This window comes from Oncorhynchus gorbuscha, linkage group LG04 (assembly GCF_021184085.1).
Source record: "Oncorhynchus gorbuscha isolate QuinsamMale2020 ecotype Even-year linkage group LG04, OgorEven_v1.0, whole genome shotgun sequence".
Lineage (NCBI taxonomy): Eukaryota > Metazoa > Chordata > Actinopteri > Salmoniformes > Salmonidae > Oncorhynchus > Oncorhynchus gorbuscha.
The window spans coordinates 84641198-84661887 of record NC_060176.1 but is presented as its reverse complement, the minus strand read 5'-3'; the positions used below and the strand labels follow the sequence as shown (position 1 = coordinate 84661887).

The 20690-nt window shown below is 43.1% G+C and overlaps 1 protein-coding gene across 7 annotated transcripts in view; it reads right to left on the bottom strand.

Moving 5' to 3' along the window:
• The window catches only part of cacnb2b (calcium channel, voltage-dependent, beta 2b), a 140718-nt gene extending 125384 nt beyond the window's left edge, over nucleotides 1–15334 (bottom strand). For all 7 annotated transcript variants that reach the window (XM_046348235.1, XM_046348234.1, XM_046348237.1 and 4 more), the window contains exon 1: nucleotides 15080–15334. In XM_046348235.1, the coding sequence (XP_046204191.1) occupies nucleotides 15080–15097 (18 nt within the window). In that variant the 5' untranslated portion in view covers nucleotides 15098–15334. The remainder of the gene's footprint in view (nucleotides 1–15079) is intronic.
• Between the last annotated feature and the right edge of the window lie 5356 nt (nucleotides 15335–20690).

Here is a 20690-nt window from a genome sequence, read left to right as displayed (position 1 = left end):
GGCCACTTTAGTTTGTAATGATGATGTGATGTAGAATTAGACTTGGGCCACTTTAGTTTGTAATGATGATGTAATGTAGAATTAGACTTGGGCTACTTTAGTTTGTAATGATGATGTGATGTAGAATTAGACTTGGGCCACTTTAGTTTGGAATGATGATGTAATGTAGAATTAGACTTGGGCTACTTTAGTTTGTAATGATGATGTGATGTAGAATTAGACTTGGGCCACTTTAGTTTGGAATGATGATGTAATGTAGAATTAGACTTGGGCCACTTTAGTTTGGAATGATGATGTAATGTAGAATTAGACTTGGGCCACTTTAGTTTGGAATGATGATGTAATGTAGAATTAGACTTGGGCCACTTTAGTTTGGAATGATGATGTAATGTAGAATTAGACTTGGGCCACTTTAGTTTGTAATGATGATGTAATGTAGAATTAGACTTGGGCCACTTTAGTTTGGAATGATGATGTAATGTAGAATTAGACTTGGGCCACTTTAGTTTGTAATGATGATGTAATGTAGAATTAGACTTGGGCCACTTTAGTTTGTAATGATGATGTAATGTAGAATTAGACTTGGGCCACTTTAGTTTGGAATGATGATGTAATGTAGAATTAGACTTGGGCCACTTTAGTTTGTAATGATGATGTAATGTAGAATTAGACTTGGGCCACTTTAGTTTGTAATGATGATGTAATGTAGAATTAGACTTGGGCCACTTTAGTTTGTAATGATGATGTAATGTAGAATTAGACTTGGGCCACTTTAGTTTGTAATGATGATGTAATGTAGAATTAGACTTGGGCCACTTTAGTTTGTAATGATGATGTAATGTAGAATTAGACTTGGGCCACTTTAGTTCGTAATGATGAGTTGATGTATAATTAGACTTGGGCCTCTTTAGTTTGTAATGATGATGTGATGTAGAATTAGACTTGGGCCACTTTAGTTTGGAATGATGATGTGATGTAGAATTAGACTTGGGCCACTTTAGTTTGGAATGATGATGTAGAATTAGACTTGGGCCACTTTAGTTTGGAATGATGATGTAATGTAGAATTAGACTTGGGCCACTTTAGTTTGGAATGATGATGTAATGTAGAATTAGACTTGGGCCACTTTAGTTTGTAAATATGATGTGATGCAGAATTAGAATTGGGCCTCTTTAGTTTGTAATGATGATGTAATGTAGAATTAGACTTGGGCCACTTTAGTTTGTAATGATGAGTTGATGTAGAATTAGACTTGGGCCCCTTTAGTTTGTAAATATGATGTGATGCAGAATTAGAATTGGGCCTCTTTAGTTTGTAATGATGGTGTAGAATTAGACTTGGGCCACCTTAGTTTGTAATGAATTACATAGAATTCCATTTGGGCCTCTAAATTGTAATGGTGATGTAGAATTAAGCTTGGGCCTCTTTAGTTTGTAATGATAATTTGGCTTAGAATTAGACTTGGGACGGATTAGTTCGTAATGATGATGTGATGTAGAATTAGACTTGGGCCACTTTAGTTTGTAATGATGATGTAATGTAGAATTAGACTTGGGCCACTTTAGTTTGGAATGATGATGTGATGTAGAATTAGACTTGGGCCACTTTAGTTTGGAATGATGATGTAATGTAGAATTAGACTTGGGCCACTTTAGTTTGGAATGATGATGTGATGTAGAATTAGACTTGGGCCACTTTAGTTTGGAATGATGATGTGATGTAGAATTAGACTTGGGCCACTTTAGTTTGGAATGATGATGTAGAATTAGACTTGGGCCACTTTAGTTTGGAATGATGATGTAGAATTAGACTTGGGCCACTTTAGTTTGGAATGATGATGTAGAATTAGACTTGGGCCACTTTAGTTTGTAATGATGATGTGATGTAGAATTAGACTTGGGCCGCATTAGTTTGGAATGATGATGTAATGTAGAATAGACTTTTCATTTGATTTATTTTTATTTCACCTTTATTTAACCAGGTAGGCAAGTTGAGAACAAGTTCTCATTTACAATTGAGACCTGGCCAAGATAAAGCAAAGCAGTTCGACACATACAACAACACAGAGTTACACATGGAGTAAAACAAACAGACAGTCAATAATACAGTATAAACAAGTCTATATACAATGTGAGCAAATTAGGTGAGAAGGGAGGTAAAGGCAAAAAGGCCATGGTGGCAAATTAAATACAATATAGCAAGTAAAACACTGGAATGGTAGTTTTGCAATGGAAGAATGTGCAAATTAGAAATAAAAATAATGGGGTGCAAAGGAGCAAAATAAATAAATAAATTAAATACAGTTGGGAAAGAGGTAGTTGTTTGGGCTAAATTATAGGTGGGCTATGTACAGGTGCAGTAATCTGTAAGATGCTCTGACAGTTGGTGCTTAAAGCTAGTGAGGGAGATAAGTGTTTCCAGTTTCAGAGATTTTTGTAGTCATTGGCAGCAGAGAACTGGAAGGAGAGGCGGCCAAAGAAAGAATTGGTTTTGGGGGTGACTAGAGAGATATACCTGCTGGAGCTTGTGCTACAGGTGGGAGATGCTATGGTGACCAGCGAGCTGAGATAAGGGGGGACTTTACCTAGCAGGGTCTTGTAGATGACATGGAGCCAGTGGGTTTGACGACGAGTATGAAGCGAGGGCCAGCCAACGAGAGCGTACAGGTCGCAATGGTGGGTAGTATATGGGGCTTTGGTGACAAAACGGATTGCACTGTGATAGACTGCATCCAATTTGTTGAGCAGGGTATTGGAGGCTATTTTGTAAATGACATCGCCAAAGTCGAGGATTGGTAGGATGGTCAGTTTTACAAGGGTATGTTTGGCAGCATGAGTGAAGGATGCTTTGTTGCGAAATAGGAAGCCAATTCTAGATTTAACTTTGGATTGGAGATGTTAGATATTGGTCTGGAAGGAGAGTTTACAGTCTAACCAGACACCTAAGTATTTGTAGTTGTCCACGTATTCTAAGTCAGAGCCGTCCAGAGTAGTGATGTTGGACAGGCGGGTAGGTGCAGGTAGCGATCGGTTGAAGAGCATGCATTTAGTTTTACTTGTATTTAAGAGCAATTGGAGGCCACGGAAGGAGAGTTGTATGGTATTGAAGCTTGCCTGGAGGGTTGTTAACACAGTGTCCAAAGAAGGGCCGGAAGTATACAGAATGGTGTCGTCTGCGTAGAGGTGGATCAGGGACTCACCAACAGCAAGAGCGACCTCATTGATGTATACAGAGAAGAGAGTCGGTCCAAGAATTGAACCCTGTGGCACCCCCATAGAGACTGCCAGAGGTCTGGACAGCAGACCCTCCGATTTGACACTCTGAACTCTATCAGAGAAGTAGTTGGTGAACCAGGCGAGGCAATCATTTGAGAAACCAAGGCTGTCGAGTCTGCCGATGAGGATGTGGTGGTTGACAGAGTCGAAAGCCTTGGCCAGATCAATGAATACGGCTGCACAGTAATGTTTCTTATCGATGGCGGTTAAGATATCATTTAGGACCTTGAGCGTGACTGAGGTGCACCCATGACCAGCTCTGAAACCAGATTGCATAGCAGAGAAGGTATGGTGAGATTCGAAATGGTCGGTAATCTGTTTGTTGACTTGGCTTTCGAAGACCTTAGAAAGGCATGGTAGGATAGATATAGGTCTGTAGCAGTTTGGGTCAAGAGTGTCCCCCCCTTTGAAGAGGGGGATGACCGCAGGTGCTTTCCAGTCTTTGGGAATCTCAGACGACACGAACGAGAGGTTGAACAGGCTAGTAATAGGGGTGGCAACAATTTCGGCAGATAATTTTAGAAAGAAAGGGTCCAGATTGTCTAGCCCGGCTGATTTGTAGGGGTCTAGATGTTTCAGCTCTTTCAGAACATCAGCTGAATGGATTTGGGAGAAGGAGAAATGGGGAAGGCTTGGGCGAGTTACTGTTGGGGGTGCAGTGCTGTTGACCGTGGTAGGAGTAGCCAGGTGGAAAGCATGGCCAGCCGTAGAAAAATGCTTATTGAAATTCTCAATTATGGTGGATTTATCAGTGGTGACAGTGTTTCCTATCTTCAGTGCAGCGGGCAGCTGGGAGGAGGTGTTCTTATTCTCCATGGACTTTACAGTGTCCCAGAACTTTTTTGAGTTAGTGTTGCAGGAAGCAAATTTCTGCTTGAAAAAGCTAGCCTTGGCTTTTCTAACTGCCTGTGTATAGCGGTTTCTAGCTTCCCTGAACAGCTGCATATTACGGGGACTGTTCGATGCTAATGCAGAACGCCATAGGATGTTTTTGTGTTGGTTAAGGGCAGTCAGGTCTGGGGAGAACCAAGGGCTATATCTGTTCCTGGTTCTAAATTTCTTGAATGGGGCATGTTTATTTAAGATGGTTAGGAAGGCATTTTAAAAAAATATCCAGGCATCCTCTACTGACGGGATGAGATCAATATCCTTCCAGGATACCCCGGCCAGGTCGATTAGAAAGGCCTGCTCGCTGAAGTGTTTCAGGGAGCGTTTTACAGTGATGAGTGGAGGTCGTTTGACCGCTGACCCATTACGGATGCAGGCAATGAGGCAGTGATCGCTGAGATCTTGGTTGAAGACAGCAGAGGTGTATTTAGAGGGGAAGTTGGTTAGGATGATATCTATGAGGGTGCCCGTGTTTAAGGCTTTCGGGGGGTACCTGGTAGGTTCATTGATAATTTGAGTGAGATTGAGGGCATCAAGTTTAGATTGTAGGATGGCTGGGGTGTTAAGCATGTTCCAGTTTAGGTCGCCTAGCAGCATGAGCTCTGAAGATAGATGGGGGGCAATCAGTTCACATATGGTGTCCAGAGCACAGCTGGGGGCAGAGGGTGGTCTATAGCAGGCGGCAACGTTGAGAGACTTGTATTTAGAGAGGTGGATTTTTAAAAGTAGAAGTTCAAATTGTTTGGGTACAGACCTGGATAGTAGGACAGAACTCTGCAGGCTATCTTTGCAGTAGATTGCAACACCACCCCCTTTGGCAGTTCTATCTTGTCGGAAATGTTGTCATTTGGAATTAAAATTTCAGAGTTTTTGGTGGTCTTCCTAAGCCAGGATTCAGACACAGCTAGAACATCCGGGTTGGCAGAGTGTGCTAAAGCAGTGAATAGAACAAACTTAGGGAGGAGGCTTCTAACGTTAACATGCATGAAACCAAGGCTATTACGGTTACAGAAGTAATCAAAAGAGAGCGCCTGGGGAATAGGAGTGGAGCTAGGCACTGCAGGGCCTGGATTCACCACTACATCGCCAGAGGAACATAGGAGGAGAAGAATAAGGGTACGGCTAAATACAATAAGAATTGGTCGTCTAGAACGTCTGGAACAGAGAGTAAAAGGAGGTTTCTGGGGTCGATAAAATAGCATCAAGGTATAATGTACAGACAAAGGTATGGTAGGATGTGAATACAGTGGAGGTAAACCTAGGTATTGAGTGATGAAGAGAGAGATATTGTCTCTAGAAACATCATTGAAACCAGGAGATGTCATTGCATGTGTGAGTGGTGGAACTAATAAATTGGATAAGGTATAGTGAGCAGGACTAGAGGTTCTACAGTGAAATAAGCCAATAAACACTAACCAGAACAGCAATGGACAAGACATATTGACATTAAGGAGAGGTATCCTTAGTCGAGTGATCAAAAGAGTCCAGTGAGTGGAGTGGTTGTTTTGGGGGTCACGGCGATTTAGATAGCTAGCCAGGACATCGATAGCAAGCTAGCATAGGATGGAGGTCTGTTGTTAACCACCTCTTGCGTTCCGTCAGTAGATTAGTGGGGTTCCGTGTGGTAGAGGGGATTAGTCCAAATCACACAACAACAAAAATAAAAACAATAGATATAGTTATAGAGGCCCAAGAAGAAACATAATAATAATAAAAATAAATAAATTGTCCGATTGTCTATTCTGAGAGCAGCCGGTAAGACAGCTAACGGTTAGCAGGCCGCAGATGGGCGTTCAGGTAACGTCGCGACGGAGGAGCCAGCCGGATCTCCTTCGGGTAGATAACGTCGGCAGTCCAGTTGTGAAGGCCCGGTGGGGCTCCGCGTAGGCAGTAAAAACGGGTCCGGATAGGTGACTGCAGCCCAGGAGTGATTGACGGAGCTCAGGAGTGATTGACGGAGCTGGCTAGCTCCGGAGTAATTGATGTTTGCTCCGGAATCGACAAGAGCAGATAGACACACGGATAGCAGCTGGCTAGCTGTGAGATCTGGGTATGAATGTCCAGAGAGCAGTTGAAATTCAAGGACATGGAGAGAAAAATTGGTCCGGTATGTTCCGTTCCGAGCCTCGCTGCGCCCTACAAAACTGGCGATAGATTTTCGAACTAAAGGATAGCTGATGACCACAAACCGTGGTTAGCTGAATACTAACTATTTGCCAGTAAAGAAGCTAACTAGCTTCTGAACTAGCTTCTGATTAGCTTCTAGCTAGCTCCTGGCTAGCTTCTGGTTAGTTTCTGGCTAGCTTCTTGGAGTTTCTGGCTAGCTTCTGGCTAGCTTCTTGGAGGATTGCAGATTTGAGGTAAATAATACTTATTTATAAATATAAATTGGTGAGGCGGGTTGCAGGAGAGTGTTTTGAAGATGAATTGATGGAAAATAAAAATAAAATGTATGTGAAAAAAAAGTTGTAAATATATATATATATACAGGACACGACAAGACGAAGACAAAAGATGTCTGAACTGCTATGCCATGATGTAATGTAGAATAGATTTGGGCCGCATTAGTTTGGAATGATGATGTAGAATTAGACTTGGGCCACTTTAGTTTGGAATGATGATGTAATGTAGAATTAGACTTGGGCCACTTTAGTTTGGAATGATGATGTAGAATTAGACTTGGGCCACTTTAGTTTCTAATGATGATGTAATGTAGAATTAGACTTGGGCCACTTTAGTTTGGAATGATGATGTGATGTAGAATTAGACTTGGACCACTTTAGTTTGGAATGATGATGTGATGTAGAATTAGACTTGGGCCACTTTAGTTTGGAATGATGATGTGATGTAGAATTAGACTTGGGCCACTTTAGTTTGGAATGATGATGTAGAATTAGACTTGGGCCACTTTAGTTTCTAATGATGATGTAATGTAGAATTAGACTTGGGCCACTTTAGTTTGGAATGATGATGTGATGTAGAATTAGACTTGGGCCACTTTAGTTTGGAATGATGATGTGATGTAGAATTAGACTTGGGCCACTTTAGTTTGGAATGATGATGTAATGTAGAATTAGACTTGGGCCACTTTAGTTTGGAATGATGATGTGATGTAGAATTAGACTTGGGCCACTTTAGTTTGGAATGATGATGTGATGTAGAATTAGACTTGGGCCACTTTAGTTTGGAATGATGATGTAGAATTAGACTTGGGCCACTTTAGTTTGGAATGATAATGTGATGTAGAATTAGACTTGGGCCACTTTAGTTTGGAATGATGATGTAGAATTAGACTTGGGCCACTTTAGTTTGGAATGATGATGTAGAATTAGACTTGGGCCACTTTAGTTTGGAATGATGATGTAGAATTAGACTTGGGCCACTTTAGTTTGGAATGATGATGTAGAATTAGACTTGGGCAACTTTAGTTTGGAATGATGATGTAATGTAGAATTAGACTTGGGCCACTTTAGTTTGGAATGATGATGTGATGTAGAATTAGACTTGGGCCACTTTAGTTTGGAATGATGATATAATGTAGAATTAGACTTGGGCCACTTTAGTTTGGAATGATGATTTAGAATTAGACTTGGGCCACTTTAGTTTGGAATGATGATGTAGAATTAGACTTGGGCCACTTTAGTTTGGAATGATGATGTAGAATTAGACTTGGGCCACTTTAGTTTGGAATGACGATGTAGAATTAGACTTGGGCCACTTTAGTTTGGAATGATGATGTGATGTAGAATTATACTTGAGCCACTTTAGTTTGGAATGATGATGTGATGTAGAATTAGACTTGGGCCACTTTAGTTTGGAATGATGATGTAGAATTAGACTTGGGCCACTTTAGTTTGGAATGATGAATTAGACTTGGGCCACTTTAGTTTGGAATGATGATGTAATGTAGAATTAGACTTGGGCCACTTTAGTTTGGAATGATGATGTAGAATTAGACTTGGGCCACTTTAGTTTGGAATGATGATGTAGAATTAGACTTGGGCCACTTTAGTTTGGAATGATGATGTAGAATTAGACTTGGGCCACTTTAGTTTGGAATGATGATGTAGAATTAGACTTGGGCCACTTTAGTTTGGAATGATGATGTAGAATTAGACTTGGGCCACTTTAGTTTGGAATGATGATGTAGAATTAGATTTGGGCCACTTTAGTTTGGAATGATGATGTAATGTAGAATTAGACTTGGGCCACTTTAGTTTGGATTGATGATGTGATGTAGAATTAGACTTGGGCCACTTTAGTTTGTAATGATGATGTGATGTAGAATTAGACTTGGGCCACTTTAGTTTGGAATGATGATGTAGAATTAGACTTGGGCCACTTTAGTTTGGAATGATGATGTAGAATTAGACTTGGGCCACTTTAGTTTGGAATGATGATGTAGAATTAGACTTGGGCCACTTTAGTTTGGAATGATGATGTAGAATTAGACTTGGGCCACTTTAGTTTGGAATGATGATGTGATGTAGAATTATACTTGAGCCACTTTAGTTTGGAATGATGATGTAATGTAGAATTAGACTTGGGCCACTTTAGTTTGGAATGATGATGTAGAATTAGACTTGGGCCACTTTAGTTTGGAATGATGATGTAGAATTAGACTTGGGCCACTTTAGTTTGGAATGATGATGTGATGTAGAATTAGACTTGGGCCACTTTAGTTTGGAATGATGATGTAGAATTAGACTTGGGCCACTTTAGTTTGGAATGATGAATTAGACTTGGGCCACTTTAGTTTGGAATGATGAATTAGACTTGGGCCACTTTAGTTTGGAATGATGATGTAGAATTAGACTTGGGCCACTTTAGTTTGGAATGACGATGTAGAATTAGACTTGGGCCACTTTAGTTTGGAATGATGATGTGATGTAGAATTATACTTGAGCCACTTTAGTTTGGAATGATGATGTAATGTAGAATTAGACTTGGGCCACTTTAGTTTGTAATGATGATGTAATGTAGAATTAGACTTGGGCCACTTTAGTTTGGAATGATGATGTGATGTAGAATTAGACTTGGGCCACTTTAGTTTGGAATGATGATGTAGAATTAGACTTGGGCCACTTTAGTTTGGAATGATGAATTAGACTTGGGCCACTTTAGTTTGGAATGATGATGTAATGTAGAATTAGACTTGGGCCACTTTAGTTTGGAATGATGATGTAGAATTAGACTTGGGCCACTTTAGTTTGGAATGATGATGTAGAATTAGACTTGGGCCACTTTAGTTTGGAATGATGATGTAGAATTAGACTTGGGCCACTTTAGTTTGGAATGATGATGTAGAATTAGACTTGGGCCACTTTAGTTTGGAATGATGATGTAGAATTAGACTTGGGCCACTTTAGTTTGGAATGATGATGTAGAATTAGACTTGGGCCACTTTAGTTTGGAATGATGATATAATGTAGAATTAGACTTGGGCCACTTTAGTTTGGATTGATGATGTGATGTAGAATTAGACTTGGGCCACTTTAGTTTGGAATGATGATGTAGAATTAGACTTGGGCCACTTTAGTTTGGAATGATGATGTAGAATTAGACTTGGGCCACTTTAGTTTGGAATGATGATGTAGAATTAGACTTGGGCCACTTTAGTTTGGAATGATGATGTAGAATTAGACTTGGGCCACTTTAGTTTGGAATGATGATGTGATGTAGAATTATACTTGAGCCACTTTAGTTTGGAATGATGATGTAATGTAGAATTAGACTTGGGCCACTTTAGTTTGGAATGATGATGTAATGTAGAATTAGACTTGGGCCACTTTAGTTTGGAATGATGATGTAGAATTAGACTTTGGCCACTTTAGTTTGGAATGATGATGTAGAATTAGACTTGGGCCACTTTAGTTTGGAATGATGATGTGATGTAGAATTAGACTTGGGCCACTTTAGTTTGGAATGATGATGTAGAATTAGACTTGGGCCACTTTAGTTTGGAATGATGAATTAGACTTGGGCCACTTTAGTTTGGAATGATGAATTAGACTTGGGCCACTTTAGTTTGGAATGATGATGTAGAATTAGACTTGGGCCACTTTAGTTTGGAATGATGATGTAATGTAGAATTAGACTTGGGCCACTTTAGTTTGGAATGATGATGTGATGTAGAATTAGACTTGGGCCACTTTAGTTTGTAATGATGATGTAATGTAGAATTAGACTTGGGCCACTTTAGTTTGGAATGATGATGTAGAATTAGACTTGGGCCACTTTAGTTTGTAATGATGATGTAATGCAGAATTAGACTTGGGCCACTTTAGTTTGTAATGATGATGTAATGCAGAATTAGACTTGGGCCACTTTAGTTTGGAATGATGATGTGATGTAGAATTAGACTTGGGCCACTTTAGTTTGGAATGATGATGTAATGTAGAAATAGACTTGGGCCGCATTAGTTTGGAATGATGATGTAGAATTAGACTTGGGCTGCTTTCAATTGGAATTATGATGTAATGTAGAATAGACTTGGGCCATTTTAGTTTGGAATGATGATGTAATGTAGAATAGACTTGGGCCGCTTTAGTTTTGAATGATGAGAATTATGTAGAATTAGACAGTGCTACCTCTTGTAGATAATGTAGGTTTTAAAGGCAATGTTACCTCTTGTAGAAACTCCAGGTTTTAAAGGCAATGCTACCTATTGTAGACACTGCAAGCTTTAACTTCTAATGACACCCCATCCCGTGAACGGGACCGTTGTCATCATCTGACACTAATTAGCATAACGCAACGGACATAAATATTACTAGAAAATATTCCTATTCATGAAAATCACAAGTGAAATATATTAAGACACAGCTTAGCCTTTTGTTAACCACCCTGTCATCTCAGATTTTCAATTCTAATAACCTAACAATACATTCACAAATTTCACGACACATTGTGTCCTTAGGCAAATACTCTACCACTACCACATCTTCAGTGCAAATTCCATGTGTACATGTGTGACAAGCATTTGTGTAAGTTTATCGATAGCATAGCATAGCATTTTGTCCAGCTAGCAGCAGGTAACTTGGTCACGGAAATCAGAAAAGCAATCAAATTAATTTTATGTTAATTAAATGTTCCTTTCTTCCCAGAATAGTATTTTTGTAGGCGAAATAGCTCCGTTTGTTCTTCACGTTTGGCTGTGAAATCGCCATGAAATTGCAGTCACGAAAACGGCGAAATATATTCAAAATTAGCTCCATAATATCGACAGAAACATGGCAAACATTGTTTATAATCAATCCTCAAGGTGTTTTCCAAATATCTATTCGATAATATATCCAACGGGACAATTCGTTTTTCAGGAGGACCAATTGGAGTAATGGCTACCTCTGTATTTTACTCGAGAATCTCTCTGGGAGCATCAGGTGACCACTTACGCAATGTAGCCGCCTACGGGTTTTCTTCAACATAAAGGCGTGAAACCACGTCACAATGCTGTAGACACCTTCGGGAATACGGAGAAAGAGAAATCTGGTTGATGGTACATTCACTGCTCAATAGGGACGCATTGGAACGCAGCGCTTTCAAAACATGAGGTACTTCCAGATTGGATTTTTCTCAGGCTTTCGCCTGCAACATCAGTTCTGTTATACTCACAGACAATATTTGTACAGTTTTTGAAACTTTAGAGTGTTTTCCATCCTAAGCTGTCAATTATATGCATATTCTAGCATCTTGTCCTGACAAAATATCCCGTTTACTACGGGAACGTTTTTTTTCCAAAAATGAAAATACTGCCCCCTAACCCCCTTAAAGGCAATGCTACCTCTTGTAGACAATGCAAGTTTTAAAGGCAATGCTACCTATTGTAGACACTGCAGGTTTTAAAGGCAATGCTACCTATTGTAGACACTGCAGGTTTTAAAGGCAATGCTACCTATTGTAGACACTGCAGGTTTTAAAGGCTATGCTACCTCTTGTAGACAATGCAAGTTTTAAAAAACTACAAGCCTCAGATTTCCCACTTCCTGTTAGGATATTTTCTCAGGTTTCTGCCTGCCATATGAGTTCTGTTATACTCACAGACATCATTCAGTGTTTTCTATCCAAATATACTAATAATATGCATATATTAGAAACTGGGACTGAGGAGCAGGCAGTTTACTCTGGGCACCTTATTCATCCAAGCTACTCAATACTGCCCCCGGCCATAAGAAGTTAAAGGCAATGCTACTTCTTGTCGACACTGCAGGATTTAAAGGCAATGTTATCACTTGTTGACTGCAGGTTTAAAGGCAATGCTACCACTTGTAGACAATGCAAGTTTAATGGCAATACTACCACTTGTAGACAATGCAGGTTTAAAGGCAGTGCTGCCTCTTGTAGATAATTCAGGTTTTAAAGGCAAGGTTAGCTCATTCGCATCTTGTAGACAATGCAGGTTTAATGCTACCTCTTGTTGTCAGCGCAGTTTTTAAAGGCAAGGTTAGCACGTTCGCATCTTGTAGACAATGCAAGTTTAAAGGAAATGCTACCTCTTGTTGTCAGCTCAGGTTTTAAAGGCAAGTTTAGCTCATTCGCATTCAAGGTAAACTCAGCAGGTTATGAATTAATTGGGAATTAATTTTAATTGTCAAACGCTCTATAACGCAATCTAATGCAGTCCTGATTGAATCCCAGCCTATGTGTTGAGGCAGTGGGCAGGTTTGCTATCTTCCATTTAGAATACATAGTTGTTCAAATTCACTTTTTCATCATAGCTCAATGTTAATCCGACCGTTACAATTGTTGACATTATTGTTGCCTCTCTCGCACTACTGTTATAACTGTTCTTCACTTCCCTGTCTTTCCTTTCTTCTGCTAGAATGTTCTAGATACCTTGCTCCATTTCTGCTAGAAAATAGGAGTCATCTCTGTCTAAAGCCCAGTCAACCCTAACCGCTAAGAGGATTGCCCTATTCAGGTTAATAGAATCGGCCTGTAGCCTGCAATAGAACACAGTAGTCTGTATACAACACAATAGACCGGCCTGTAGACCGCACTACACACATTAGACTGGCCAGTAGACTGCACTTCACACATTAGACTGGCCAGTAGACTGCAATACAGACATTAGACTGGCCAGTAGGCTGCAATACACACATTAGACTGGCCAGTAGACTGCAATACACACATTAGACTGGCCAGTAGACTGCACTACACACATTAGACTGGCCGGTAGACTGCAATACACACATTAGACTGGCCAGTAGACTGCAATACACACATTAGACTGGCCAGTAGACTGCAATACACACATTAGACTGGCCAGTAGACTGCAATACACACATTAGACTGGCCAGTAGACTGCACTACACACATTAGACTGGCCGGTAGACTGCAATACACACATTAGACTGGCCAGTAGACTGCAATACACACAATAGACTGGCCAGTAGACTGCACTACATACATTAGACTGGCCGGTAGACTGCAATACACACATTAGACTGGCCAGTAGACTGCAATACACACATTAGACTGGCCTGTAGACTGCAATACACACATTAGACTGGCCGGTAGACTGCAATACACACATTAGACTGGCCAGTAGACTGCACTACACACATTAGACTGGCCTGTAGACTGTAATACACACATTAGACTGGCCTGTAGACTGTAATACAACACTGTAGACTGGCCTGTAGACTGCACTACACACTTTAGACTGGCCTGTAGACTGTAATACAACACTGTAGACTGGCCTGTAGACTGTAATAGAACACAGTAGACTGGCCTGTAGACTGCAATACACACATTAGACTGGCCGGTAGACTGCACTACACACATTAGACTGGCCGGTAGACTGCACTACACACATTAGACTGGCCGGTAGACTGCAATACACACATTAGACTGGCCGGTCGACTGCACTACACACATTAGACTGGCCTGTAGACTGTAATACACACATTAGACTGGCCTGTAGACTGTAATACAACACTGTAGACTGGCCTGTAGACTGCACTACACACTGTAGACTGGCCTGTAGACTGTAATACAACACTGTAGACTGGCCTGTAGACTGTAATAGAACACAGTAGACTGGCCTGTAGACTGCAATACACACATTAGACTGGCCGGTAGACTGCACTACACACATTAGACTGGCCGGTAGACTGCAATACACACATTAGACTGGCCGGTAGACTGCAATACACACATTAGACTGGCCGGTCGACTGCACTACACACATTAGACTGGCCTGTAGACTGTAATACACACATTAGACTGGCCTGTAGACTGTAATACAACACTGTAGACTGGCCTGTAGACTGTAATACAACACAGTAGACTGGCCTGTAGACTGTAATACAACACAGTAGACTGGCCTGTAGACTGTAATACAACACTGTAGACTGCAATGTAACACAGTAGACTGGCCTGTAGACTGTAATACAACACAGTAGACTGGCCTGTAGACTGTAATACAACACAGTAGACTGGCCTGTAGACTGTAATATAACACAGTTTCCCGGCCTGTAGATTGCAATGTAACACAGTAGACTGTAGACTGCAATACAATACTAACCCTAACCCCTAACCCTGTGTTTCAGATAGACCCAGTCCTCCCAGTAATCCTAACCCTGTGTTTCAGATAGACCAGTCCTCCTCCCAGTAACCCTAACCCTGTGTTTCAGATAGACCCAGTCCCTCTGTCTGTTTCAGAGAAGCCATGCAGAAATGACTCACACAGAGATGAAGGGATTAACAGTCAACACAACAGATGGTACATTATCCTATTCTTCCCTGTGCACACACACACACACACACACACACACACACACACACACACACACACACACACACACACACACACACACACACACACACACACACACACACACACACACACACACACACACACACACACACACACACACACACACACACACACACACACACACTAAACACTTTACCTTTTTCTTTGGAGGCATGTTAGTCTGTTGTGGGTGAGATATCCGTTGGTTTCCCTGATCGCTTTAGTCCAAACAAGGACCCATATATGACAAAACAAACTCCTTCTTTACAAACTACTGTTGCGCAATGTATCCAAAGAGACTGTTGTTTGATAGAAGTATAACATTCATAACAGATTCCTGAGAGAAGAGCCCTTTGTATGACCAAGGGCAGAATCCAAACCCCTGGTGAAGTGCAGCATGGCTGAGTATTCAGAGCTGAGTGGTGTGAATGGCTTCAATAAGCCTCTTTATCAGCTAGCATGTATTAACAGACAGTGTAGTCACCCCTCCAGAGCCTTGGTGGAATTAAAGGCTCAGAGAGACATCTGTTGCTTCCTCTGCACAGCATACTGTTCTATGGAGCTGGGGTATAGGACTGGGGTATAGGACTGGGGTATAGGACTGGGGTATAGGGCTGGAGCTGGGGAATAGGACTGGGGTATAGGACTGGGGTATGGGGCTGGGGTATAGGACTGGGGTATAGGACTGGGGTATAGGACTGGGGTATAGGACTGGAGTATAGGACTGGGGTATAGGACTGGGGTATAGGACTGGAGCTGGGGTATAGGACTGGGGTATAGGACTGGGGTATGGGGCTGGGGTATAGGACTGGAGTATAGGACTGGAGCTGGGGTATAGGGCTGGGGTATAGGACTGGGGTATAGGGCTGGGGTATAGGACTGGGATATAGGACTGGGGTATAGGGCTGGGGTATAGGACTGGGGTATAGGACTGGGGTATAGGGCTGGGGTATAGGACTGGAGCTGGGGTATAGGACTGGGGTATAGGACTGGGGTATAGGACTGGAGCTGGGGTATAGGACTGGGGTATAGGACAGTAGTGGAGAGGGTAGCTAGTTTTAAGTTCCTCGGCATACACATCACAGACAAACTGAATTGGTCCACTCACACTGACAGCGTCGTGAAGAAGGCGCAGCAGCGCCTATTCAACCTCAGGAGGCTGAAGAAATTTGGCTTGTCACCAAAAGCACTCACAAACTTCTACAGATGCACAATCGAGAGCATCCTGGCGGGCTGTATCACCGCCTGGTACGGCAACTGCTCCGCCCTCAACCGTAAGGCTCTCCAGAGTGTAGTGAGGACTGCACAACGCATCACCGGGGGCAAACTACCTGCCCTCCAGGACACCTACACCACCCGTTGTTACAGGAAGGCCATAAAGATCATCAAGGACATCAACCACCCGAACCACTGCCTGTTCACCCCGCTATCATCCAGAAGGCGAGGTCAGTACAGGTGCATCAAAGCTGGGACCGAGAGACTGAAAAACAGCTTCTATCTCAAGGCCATCAGACTGTTAAACAGCCACCACTAACACTGAGTGGCTGCTGCCAACACACTGTCATTGACACTGACCCAACTCCAGCCATTTTAATAATGGGAATTGATGGGAAATGATGTAAATATATCACTAGCCACTTTAAACAATGCTACCTTATATAATGTTACTTACCCTACATTATTCATCTCATATGCATATGTATATACTGTACTCTACATCATCGACTGCATCCTTATGTAACACATGTATCACTAGCCACTTTAACTATGCCACTTTGTTTACTTTGTCTACACACTCATCTCATATGTATATACTGTACTCGATACCATCTACTGTATGCTGCTCTGTACCATCACTCATTCATATATCCTTATGTACATGTTCCTTATCCCCTTACACTGTGTATAAGACAGTAGTTTTGGAATTGTTAGTTAGATTACTTGTTGGTTATCACTGCATTGTCGGAACTAGAAGCACAAGCATTTCGCTACACTCGCATTAACATCTGCTAACCATGTGTATGTGACAAATACAATTTGATTTGATTTGATTTTGATTTGGGTATAGGACTGGGGTATAGGACTGGAGTATAGGACTGGGGTATAGGACTGGGGTATAGGACTGGAGCTGGGGTATAGGACTGGGGTATAGAACTTGAGCTGGGGTATAGGGTTAGGATATAGGACTGGGGCTGGGGTATAGGACTGGAACTGGGGTATAGGGTTAGGATATAGGACTGGAGCTGGGGTGTAGGACTTGAGCTGGGGTATAGGGTTAGGATATAGGACTGGAGATGGGGTGTAGGATTTGAGCTGGGGTATAGGGTTAGGATATAGGACTGGAGCTGGGGTATAGGACTGGGGCTGGGGTATAGGGCTGGAGCTGGGGTATAGGACTTGAGCTGGGGTATAGGGTTAGGATATAGGACTGGAGCTGGCATATAGGGTTGGGGTATAGGACTGGACCTGGGATATAGGACTGGAGCTGGGGTATAGGGTTGGGGTATAGGGTTGGGGTATAGGACTGGAGCTGGGGTATAGGGTTGGGGTATAGGACTGGAGCTGCGGTATTTGACTGGAGCTGGGGTATAGGGTTGGGGTATAGGACTGCAGCTGGGGTATAGGGTTGGGGTATAGGACTGGAGCTGCGGTATTTGACTGGAGCCGGGGTATAGGGTTGGGGTATAGGACTGGAGCTGGGGTATAGGGTTGGGGTATAGGACTGGAGCTGCGGTATTTGACTGAAGCTGGGGTATAGGGTTGGGGTATAGGACTGGAGCTGGGGTATAGGACTGGAGCTGGGGTATAGTACTGGGGTATAGGACTGGAGTTGGGTATAGGACTTGAGCTGGGGTATATGTTTGGGGTATAGGACTGAGGTATAGGACTGGAGCTGGGTTATAGGGTTGGGGTATAGGACTGGAGCTGGGGTATATGTTTGGGGTATAGGACTGAGGTATAGGACTGGAGCTGGGTTATAGGGTTAGGGTATAGGACTGGGGTATAGGACTTGAGCTGGGGTATAGGGTTGGGGTATAGGACTGAGGTATAGGACTGGAGCTGGGGTATAGGGTTGGGGTATAGGACTGGAGCTGGGGTATAGGGTTGTGGTATAGGACTGGAGCTGGGGTATAGGACTGGAGCTGGGGTATAGGGTTGGGGTATAGGACTGGAGCTGTGGTATAGGGTTGGGGTATAGGACCGGAGCTAGGGTATAGGACTGGAGCTGGATAATAGGACTGGACCTGGGGTATAGCGTTGGGAAATAGAGCTGGATAATAGGACTGGGTCTGGGTTATAGGGCTAGAGCTGGATAATAGGACTGGGTCTGGGTTATAGGACTAGAGCTGGATAATAGGACTGGATCTGGGTTATAGGGCTAGAGCTGGATAATAGGACTGGATCTGGGTTATAGGGCTAGAGCTGGATAATAGGACTGGATCTGGGTTATAGGGCTAGAGCTGGATAATAGGACTGGATCTTGGTTATAGGGCTAGAGCTGGATAATAGGACTGGATCTGGGTTTTAGGGCTAGAGCTGGATAATAGGACTGGATCTGGGTTATAGGGCTGTAGCTGGATAACAGGACTGGATCTTGGTTATAGGGCTAGAGCTGGATATTAGGACTGGATCTGGGTTATAGGGCTAGAGCTGGATATTAGGACTGGATCTGGGTTATAGGGCTAGAGCTGGATAATAGGACTGGGTCTGGGTTATAGGACTAGAGCTGGATAATAGGACTGGATCTGGGTTATAGGGCTAGAGCTGGTTAATAGGACTGGATCTGGGTTATAGGGCTGTAGCTGGATAATAGGACTGGGTCTGGGTTATAGGGCTAGAGCTGGATATTAGGACTGGATCTGGGTTATAGGGCTAGAGCTGGATAATAGGACTGGGTCTGGGTTATAGGACTAGAGCTGGATAATAGGACTGGATCTGGGTTATAGGGCTAGAGCTGGATAATAGGACTGGATCTGGGTTATAGGGCTAGAGCTGGATAATAGGACTGGATCTGGGTTATAGGGCTAGAGCTGGATAATAGGACTGGATCTGGGTTATAGGGCTAGAGCTGGATAATAGGACTGGATCTGGGTTATAGGGCTGGAGCTGGAGTATAGGACTGTGGCTGGTATATTGGACTGGAGCTGGATATTGGGATTGGGATAAAGTATAGGACTTGAGCTGGGATGTAGGACTGGAGCTAGGGTATAGAACTAGTGCTGTGGGAATAGGAATGATTTGGAGTATGGGAATGGTTTTTGGGTATAGGACTGGGGTATAGGACTGAAGCTGGGTTACAGGGATTTGTTGTAGGACATGGGCTGGAGTGTAGGACTGGAGCTGGGTATAGGCCTGGAGCTGGGGTATTGGGCTAAGGTATAGGACTGGAGCTGGGGTGTAAGGCTGGAGCTGATGCTTAAGGCTGGAGCTGGGGTATAGGACTGGAGTTGGAGTATTTGGCTAAGGTATAGGACTAGAGCTGGGGTAAAGGACTGGAGCTGAGATACAGGACTGAAGATGGCATGTAGAAAGGTATAGGACTGGAGCTGGGGTATGGGGCTAAGGTATAGGACTGGAGCTGGGGTGTAAGGCTGGAGCTGGTGCTTAAGGCTGGAGCTGGGGTATAGAACTGGAGTTGGGATACAGGACTGAAGATAGCGTGTTGGGCTGAAGCTGGGTATAGGACTGGGGCTGGGGTATAGAACTGGAGCCGGTGCATTGGCCTGGGGTATGGGGCTAAGGTATAGGACTGGGGCTGGGGTATAGGACTGGGAAATAGGACTGGGGCTGAGCTATAAGGTTGGGGCATATGGCTGGAGTTGGGGTATAGGACTGGAGCTGGTGTATGGGGCTGGGGTATGGGGCTGGGGTATTGGACTGAAGCTGGGCTATATGGCTGGGGTATGGGGTGTTGGTTTGGGGAATTGGGCTGGGGTAGAGAGCTGTGTTAAAGGACTGAAGCTGGGTATAGGCCTGGAGCTGGGATATAGGCCTAAGTAGTTTATGTGTTGGGGGGCTAGGGTCAGGTTGTTATATCTGGAGTACTTCTCCTGTCTTATCCGGTGTCCTGTGTGAATTTAAGTATGCTCTCTCTCTTTCTCTCTCTCGGAGGACCTGAGCCCTAGGACCATGCCTCAGGACTACCTGCCATGATGACTCCTTGCAGTCCCCAGTCCACCTGGCCGTGCTGCTGCTCTAGTTTCAGCTGTTCTGCCTGCGGCTATGGATTCCTGACCTGTTCACCGGACGTACTACCTGTCCCAGACATGCTGTTTTCAACTCTCTAGAGACAGCAGGAGTGGTAGAGATACTCTTAATGATTGGCTATGAAAAGCCAACTGACATTTACTCCTGAGGTGCTGACTTGCTGCACCCTCGACAACTACTGTGATTATTATTATTTGGCCATGCTGGTCATTTATGAACATTTGAATATCTTGGCCATGTTCTGTTGTAATCTCCACCTGGCACAGCCAGAAGAGGACTGGCCACCCCTCATAGCCTGGTTCCTCTCTAGGTTTCTTCCTAGGTTTTGGCCTTTCTAGGGAGTTTTTCCTAGCCACTGTGCTTCTACACTTGCATTGCTTGCTGTTTGGGGTTTTAGGCTGGGTTTCTGTACACTTTGAAATATCAGCTGATGTACGAAGGGCTATATAAATACATTTTGATTTGATATGATCCCCAATCAGAGACAATGATAGACAGCTGCCTCTGATTGGGAACCATACCAGGCCAACATAGAAATACAAAAACTAGAGTACACACCC